Source organism: Silurus aristotelis, assembly GCF_946808225.1.
Source record: "Silurus aristotelis genome assembly, chromosome: 13".
In the NCBI taxonomy this organism is placed as follows: domain Eukaryota; kingdom Metazoa; phylum Chordata; class Actinopteri; order Siluriformes; family Siluridae; genus Silurus; species Silurus aristotelis.
Genome location: NC_139586.1, coordinates 6399824 through 6408035, shown reverse-complemented (window position 1 = coordinate 6408035; position 8212 = coordinate 6399824). Strand labels below are relative to the sequence as shown.

General features: G+C 43.4%; 1 protein-coding gene and 2 pseudogenes across 3 annotated transcripts; all 3 read left to right on the top strand.

Annotated features, from left to right (window-relative positions):
• The first annotated feature begins 650 nt into the window (after positions 1–650).
• LOC310735513 (histone H1 pseudogene) lies at positions 651–1265 on the top strand (annotated as a pseudogene). The gene has a single exon. The product of its transcript is annotated as a histone H1 pseudogene (transcript).
• Positions 1266–6534: 5269 nt separating this feature from the next.
• Positions 6535–6860, top strand: LOC310735516 (histone H4; the record flags this gene model as incomplete). The annotated part of the gene is made up of 1 exon (XM_083558274.1): positions 6535–6860. Exon 1 carries the CDS (start codon positions 6549–6551, stop codon positions 6858–6860), a length of 312 nt encoding a protein of 103 aa, XP_083414400.1. The 5' UTR covers positions 6535–6548.
• Positions 6861–7378: 518 nt separating this feature from the next.
• On the top strand, positions 7379–7756 carry LOC310735514 (histone H2B pseudogene; annotated as a pseudogene). The gene has a single exon. The product of its transcript is annotated as a histone H2B pseudogene (transcript).
• Positions 7757–8212: the final 456 nt, after the last annotated feature.

Sequence of the window (8212 nt, the reverse complement as noted above, 5' to 3'; positions counted from 1 at the left end):
GACCGTGCACGAGGAGCGCCAGGCCGAGTGGCGAAGACCAGACGATGACATAGACATAGAGTCCGGCTGCGGGAGGCACACGGGGAGCTCGCACACCTGCTCCATACACTAACACATGTGCTTCACACAGCCCACAAGAGCCTGCGTTCCCAATACTACGCACAGCACTCACACACTGCTAATGCGTCAGACACATTGACAAGGCTCACCGTTCACGTGAAACACACGCTGTTCCACCGACATGGCTGTTACGCACCACTTTTTACACTGCACTCTGCACAAATGCGCCGAGCGCCGGCTCGAGCTCCAGGCGCGCGGTGCACTTCCGTGCAAAACGCGAGAGACCACTGCTCTCTATTCGGCCATGACGGGCCTCGGGAAACACGTGCAAGCCCGTACGCGCGAAATGTTTGCATAATAGCGCGGGATCTTGTCTTCGGCGTCTTATTTACGACGAGAAACGCTGCGAGAAAACACACTCGCGAGCGTGTCGCGGAGGCACACTCATTCGGCGGCGGCCCGTTTGAGTCTACAACGTTCTCATGCTCGGTTTTAAGACCGGCCTACCAGCAGAGGGGCGGGAGGTTTCTGTGTGTTACACAGCGTATACAGAGTCTGACTCGCACTGAGAGACTAGAGATACTAGAGAGATGGCAGAAGTTGCTCCCGCGCCCGCTGCCGCGCCGGCTAAAGCGCCGAAAAAGAAAGCAGCGTCGAGGGCCAAGAAAGCCGGGCCCAGCGTCGGCGAGCTCATCGTCAAAGCGGTTTCCTCGTCCAAGGAGAGAAGCGGTGTGTCGCTCGCCGCCCTGAAGAAAGCCTTGGCCGCCGGCGGATACGACGTGGAGAAGAACAACTCCCGCGTCAAGCTCGCTGTCAAGGGTCTCGTGCTGAAAGGAACTCTTCTACAGACCAAAGGGACCGGCGCGTCTGGCTCTTTCAAGCTAAACAAGAAGCAGACGGAAGCCAAGAAGACCGCGACTAAGGCGAAGAAGCCCGTCGCTGTTAAGGCGAAGAAACCCGCTGCGGCGAAGAAGCCCAAGAAGGTGGCGGCCAAGAAACCTGTTGCCGCCGCCAAGAAGTCCCCGAAGAAGGCAAAGAAGCCTGCAGCGGCTGCTAAAAAAGCCACCAAGAGCCCGAAGAAAGCGAAAAAGCCGGCGACTCCTAAAAAAGCAGCCAAGAGCCCCAAGAAAGCAAAGGCCGTGAAGCCCAAAGCGGCGAAGCCCAAGGCTGCAAAGGCGAAAAAGACAGCGCCCAAGAAGAAGTAAACATGTTTGTTTGTTTATTTCATGTCTTCCTTTACTAAACGGCTCTTTTAAGAGCCACCTATATTTTCCCCCAAAGAGCAACATTTTGGATCCTCCCATGATGAAACTGAAAGCGAATACAAGATAGGGATTTATGATGTTTAAATACACAAACTATGTAGAGTTTCAAAACCGCGCACTATATGTATGTTTTCTTTCATTGTCGTGTCCCTGTGCATATACAGCACGTCCAAACCTGACTACACACACAAATATATAAATAGTGGCCCTCTCCAAATACTCATGGACACTAGTGTAATTTTATATTATATATTAGATTAGATTTATTGTTGTCATTGTGCAAGATACATGTACAGAGCTAAGAGAATGCATTTAGCATCTGCTCAGAGGTGCGTTAGATAGATAGAAATAGATATCTGTATATACATGAATGTGACAGGATGTACAGTAAGGTATATATAGATACACATAAATAAAATAGTAGTGCAGATGTACTGTAAGTAAAACACTGTGTAGAGAATGCGGAGTATACAAAATACAATATGTAACATTTACATATACAGTGATCTAACGGTGTAGTGTAGAGTTCAGTGTGGTGATGGTGGATGGAAATAAAGCTGTCCCTGATCCTGCTGGTTCTGGTGCATATGTTTCTGTATCTCGATCTTGACGGAAGGAGGTTAAACAGTTTGTGACTGGGATGTGAAGTGTCCTTGATGATCTTGTGAGCTCTGCACAGACAACTGCTGTGCCCTTTCCAGACAGTGTTTCTTGTGAATGTCCTCCAAGATGGGGAGCTGAGTGCCAATGATTCATTGGGAGATTTTCATTTTTCATTTCATTTTTTAGGGCCTGAAGCAATGCAGTTGCTGTACCACACACAGAAATGGTACAGCTGTAGAAGTTCTCCAGTATCCTGAAGCACAGACAGGACTTTTAAGGTGTCCTCAGCAAACACAGGCGTTGTTGAGTCTTTCTGATGAGTCAAGAAGCTTTTATTGTCATTTCAACCATATATAGCTGACGCAGTACACAGTAAAATGAACGTTTCTCCAGGACCCTGATGCTACATTAAACAACAATTCCAGAAACAAAACACACAGGGCTAAGGACTGGTAAGTGTCCTTGTCACATAAAGTGCATGTGTGCAACCTGGTGCAATCAGTGCAAAGACAACACAAGACAGTGCAAGACAACACAAGACAGTACAGGACAAGCTATAAAATACAAAATAGCTCTGATCAGGCCTACCATTCGTGGTGTCATCAGCAAACTGATGAGTGTCTGGGGTTGTCCAGGTGAGTCAGGGCTGATAGATCACTGTGGGAATGGCATCCAGATTGGAAAGAGGTAGGCAATTGCTATTGGTCCAGAGAGAGAGAAAGAGAGAGAGAGAGAGAGAGAGAGAGAGAGAGGGAGACATATGTTAATCTAATGTGACATTATTGACTTAGTTACACAGTCCAAATATACTGACACTTTCCATGATATTGTGCAGTATTGGACAAAAGAAGAGATTTAGGAAGAGCAACAACTAAAAACAAACAAACACACGCACGCACACAAATATTTGAATGATCTAGGAACTTGTGACTGTCAAAATAGTTATGGGCACTAGTGCAATTTGATATATATGACGTGTTCTACTGGCCTATTAGATAAACACGAAGCGAGACAAAAAGAGACTCACAGTTCACATTAGAAAGAAACCCTGTATACCATTAAACACTAGTATGAAGTGTTTTTGGTCTATTTTTTTTTAAGGTTTTATTCATGTATGTTGTTTGCTTCTTTGTTTGTTCTGATCTCATCTAAAACTATTAATGCGAAATGGCTGTTCCATACACAATAATCACACAAAATGATGTGAGCATCAATTCCTTTAATCTACATTTTTCTGCAACGTGTAAACATTGCCACACGATGGCAGTCAAGCTCTACAAAGTCCACTGACCTCTGCCTTTATTAGGAATATTCCTGTATACCCTGTATACACTAGTATGAATTGTTTTTGGTCTATTTTTTAAAAATGTTTTATTCGTGTATGTTTGTTTGTTTGTTCTGATCTCATCTCAAACCTAATTCTTCTACTACATCTACTACTACTACTACTACTACTACGGTTCCGAAGCATTCGGGCCGCCACATCCAGACTGTGCAACAGTTTTTTCCCGCAAGCCATCAGGCTCCTCAACAAAGAACTGAACTGAACTCTCTCTCACACACACACACACACACACACACACACACACACACACACACACACACACACACACACTTACACACAACTGTGTGAGTGATCCGCACAAACCGGACTCAACACCCATCATACACTTCGTTCAACCAGGTTTCAATACCAATCACACTTTTTCACTATCGCAAAATGTTTACATGGCGTCTGTTGCTGATTCCGGGACTTGTTATTTTGCACAATATTCTGTCCAAATCCTTTGGTTACTGTTTACTTTATTTTTGATTGATGCTACTGCTGAATTGCGCAAATTCTGTTTACATCTTTCTGTTTACACTGCACCTTATTCTGTTATGACAGGTTTTACTGGCGGAGCTATTTCTATTTTTATATTTTGTTTATTGTGTATTGTCCTGCACTGTCCTGTGTTGTCTTGCACTGTCTTGTGTTGTCTTTTGCACTGTTTGCACCAGCTGCACACATGCACTTTATGTGGCGAGGATCTTAGTTCTCGGCCCTGTGTCTTTCTGTTCTGTACTGTTTGTTTTATGTTGTTTTATGTAGCACCTGGGTTCAGGAGGAACGTTGTTTCATTTCACTGTGTACTGCATCAGCTATATATGGTTGAAATGACAATAAAAGCTTCTTGACTCTTCTTGACTACTACTACTAACCATGATCATACAAATTATTCTTAGTAAGTTGAGGAATGAGTTAAGAATAGGGTTTGATGAATACCATAAATAATAATAATGATTGCTTAAGGCAGCATGGTGTGTAGTTCTGCATCGGTCTTGACTGCTATTGTGTGACCAAATCTAGAAAGTGCACATTTCTCTCTACCTTTTGTTGATTGCCGAAGTCAAGTCAAGTCAAGTCAAGTCAAAGGAATTGTTCACTTTCTCAATGATGCCTGTCTACACTACATGGTACGTTATTAGGAAATATAAACAGAGATATATAGCATACACTGCATTTCCTATTCAGGTGAGCGCTCAGTGAGCATACACACTCTTTGTGAAAGTGGAGCAGTTACCAATAAAAATGTGTCGTGATGCAATAAGTTCTAGAATAATAGTTTGATTGACAGTTTGTACAAGTCAGTGTGACACTGTCCAAATACATAGAGACCTTACTGTATATTTATTATTATTACAGCATAGGTAAAAGATGCACACACCAAATACTTCTGGACACTAGTGCAGTTTGAGCACTGGGTTTGTTCAGCTTGTCAGCTCCTGCTGTGGTGGAATGATGTTCACAAATGATTTGTGAGTTCCTGTTCCTGCACTCATATTTGCATCTGTATATATCTTTTCTCAATAAAGGAACGTTTCTCCCTTTTTTAAGGTGCCATCAAAATATTTGTGCTGTAAAAGTGAATGTGTACCTTAAGCATCATCTGTCTCTGAAACTTCCTCCTATTGAATTGTAAAAAATAATATACATATATTTACTCAATGTTCTACAGCCCATGTAGGTACACACAATGCTCACTCATTCTGATGCTTGATGCAAATATTAGCATAATCTCCTGAACTATGTGACAGATGTATGGATACCTGACGACTACTACTACTACTACTACTACTACTACTACAGTAAAACCCCGTTGTACGAGCAACCTATAGTACGAGCAAACGGAGATACGAGCAAACCTACGCTGCCGGTTCTCCGTTTTCGGCGGAGGGAAGCATCAGTCACTTAGTTGATGACGTATCACTCGGTCGCTCTCGTTGTTCAGTGCAGCAAAAACTTAACTTTTTTTTGTTTTATATTTTGATTTCACTAGAAATCTTGAAAAATGTCCCAAGAAAATCAGTGGTGGTGCTGTGAAAACGAAAGTAAATAGAATTACCATGGAAACCATAAAGTTTACGAGCGTTGTGCGCGTCTCACACTCGCAATCAACCACTACCACATGGGTAAGTGTTAAATTATTTTTACATTACGGTAATTTGCGGTGTATTTGTTTGTTAAAATAGGCTACAAATACTTTTTAAGTGCAGAAATAAGCGATCGAATGAGGTCTCGGAACGGATTAAACCATTTTTCATTCATTCCTATGGGGAAAATCAGTTCGAATGTATGAGCAAATGGACATACGAGCAATTTTCAAGAACGAATTATGCTCGTACAACGGGGTTTTACTGTACTACTACTACTACTACGACTACTACTATTGCTACTACTGCTATTGCAAATAGTACCACATTAATAGAAATTAGAATAATGCTTGTTAATATTAATAATAATCATGGGCCATTCCTACAATAGTCATGCTATATTTCTTGTGTGTTGAAAAGTATATTACAAGATTAACGCTACCACTACTACTACTGGTAGTAGGTGGCAGCAGGGCAGTGGTGGTCCAGTGGTTAAGGCTCTGGGTTACCGATCATAAGGTCAGGGGTTCAAGCCCCAGCACTGCCAAGCTGCCACTGTTGAGCCCTTGAGCAAGGCACTTAGCCTTATCAGCTCCAGGGGCACCGTATTATGGCTGACCCTGCGCTCTGACTGCAGCTTCCAGATGAGTTGGGATATGTGTAAATCTTTTAATTGCATATGTACAGTAGCTCAATATTTTGTCCCCCATCAGGTTTACACCCTTCTGGTCAGTGGTGGCACAGTGTGTAATTAACTGAAACCATAGTGTGTTCAATATTTTGCATTCCTCATGATGATATAAGCCTACTTAATGCAACAAGAACTGCAATTTGATTTATACTTCTACTGGAATAAAAATTGCAACTGAGTCAAAACAGTTCTGATTATAATCCTCAATGCAAATATTTGTGTGTTGAACTGCATTGAGTGTACCATGCTGTGAGCAAAAACCAAATTAAATCTATTCCACTACATGACTATTACTATTTATATATCACTATGTTTGTGTGGACAAAAAGGAAGTACAAGACTCTAGCATGTTAACGGCTGTGGCGGTTCGCTTTGAAGACATTCTTTTGTGTGATCGTTGGTTTTAGGTCCGCCCCCTCGCCTGTTCTCAAGTAGGTCCTGTGGAGAGAGAATAAATAGGCGGGCATTGCGCGGGGCTTCTTTATTGAGCAGCTTGAATTTGTGAGAGCAGCACCATGTCTGGAAGAGGAAAGGGTGGCAAAGGACTCGGCAAAGGAGGCGCTAAGCGCCACCGTAAGGTTCTGCGCGATAACATCCAGGGTATCACTAAGCCGGCTATCCGCCGTCTGGCTCGCCGTGGTGGTGTTAAACGTATATCCGGTCTGATCTACGAGGAGACTCGTGGTGTACTGAAGGTGTTCTTGGAGAACGTCATCCGCGATGCAGTCACATACACCGAGCATGCGAAGAGAAAGACCGTCACCGCTATGGATGTGGTGTATGCCCTGAAACGCCAGGGACGCACTCTTTACGGCTTCGGCGGCTAAACGCTTACCTACCAAATAACGTCAACACAACGGCTCTTTTAAGAGCCACCCAAATATTACAAAACGAGTTAGTTTCTTTTAGTGTGTGTGTGTGGCGCGAAGAAGGGGATGAAATAACTTTTTTCAAGTGTATGTGACTAATAGAATTTGAAATAATTGTAGATATATTCTAATAAGGTAAAACCTTGCACCAGCACTACAGTTTTGTCTCAAAGTTTATATACATACTTCACATTTGTTTGTGTGTGTGTGTATATATATATATATATATATGTATATGTATATGTGCGTGTGCGCGCACAAAACGGCGGGCATGGGAACAAAGCGTAGCTCAGGGGCGGGGTAGAGGGAACGGGAGAGGATGGGACGAGGGCGGAGCCTTGTATGATGAGGTTTGAATTTGTGACCAATAATACGACTCCTTTCCCTTGTACGTAATTACAATGCAGGTCTGTAAATAGAGAGGCGGCGAGGCGGCCCTTTTTCATTCTCTCGCAGTTTCCTCGAGAAGCAGCATTATGCCTACTGATCCAGCCAAGACCGCGCCCAAAAAGGGCTCCAAGAAGGCTGTCACAAAGACGGCCGGCAAAGGTGGCAAGAAGCGCAGAAAGTCAAGGAAGGAGAGCTACGCTATCTACGTGTACAAGGTCCTGAAGCAGGTGCACCCTGATACCGGCATCTCTTCTAAGGCTATGGGCATCATGAATTCCTTCGTAAACGACATTTTCGAGCGCATCGCCGGTGAGTCTTCTCGTCTCGCTCACTACAACAAGCGGTCCACCATCACTTCTAGGGAAATCCAGACAGCCGTGCGCCTGTTGCTTCCCGGTGAACTTGCAAAGCATGCCGTGTCCGAGGGCACAAAGGCCGTCACCAAGTACACCAGCTCAAAGTAAAGCGTGTTACGCCGTCTTTAAGATAAAAACCAACGGCTCTTTTAAGAGCCACCCATTTTTTCATACAAAGAGCGGTCTTTTTTGCGCGGGCAGCAATTCTCGCCGCCCGCTCACTATGACCTTTTGTATAACGAGGTAAGTAAACAAACATAGCATTAGAGGTACATTAGTAGAGCACAATTTGAATTTGGGCCGTAGCAACACAGCATATGAAGCATTAGAGCTATTGTAGCAGAACATAATTTAAATAAGAGCCATAGTAGCACTGCATCATTTAAATTGGAGTCATAGTTGGCCAACATAATTTGATTTATAGTGATTTATAGTCATAGCAGCACTGCATAATTAGCATTAGAGCTATAGTTGCAGAACAGCACAATAAAATTTAAATTAGAACCATAGCAGCACAACAGTGTTTCCCATTTGGGCCCTAGCAGCACAACCTAATATACATGT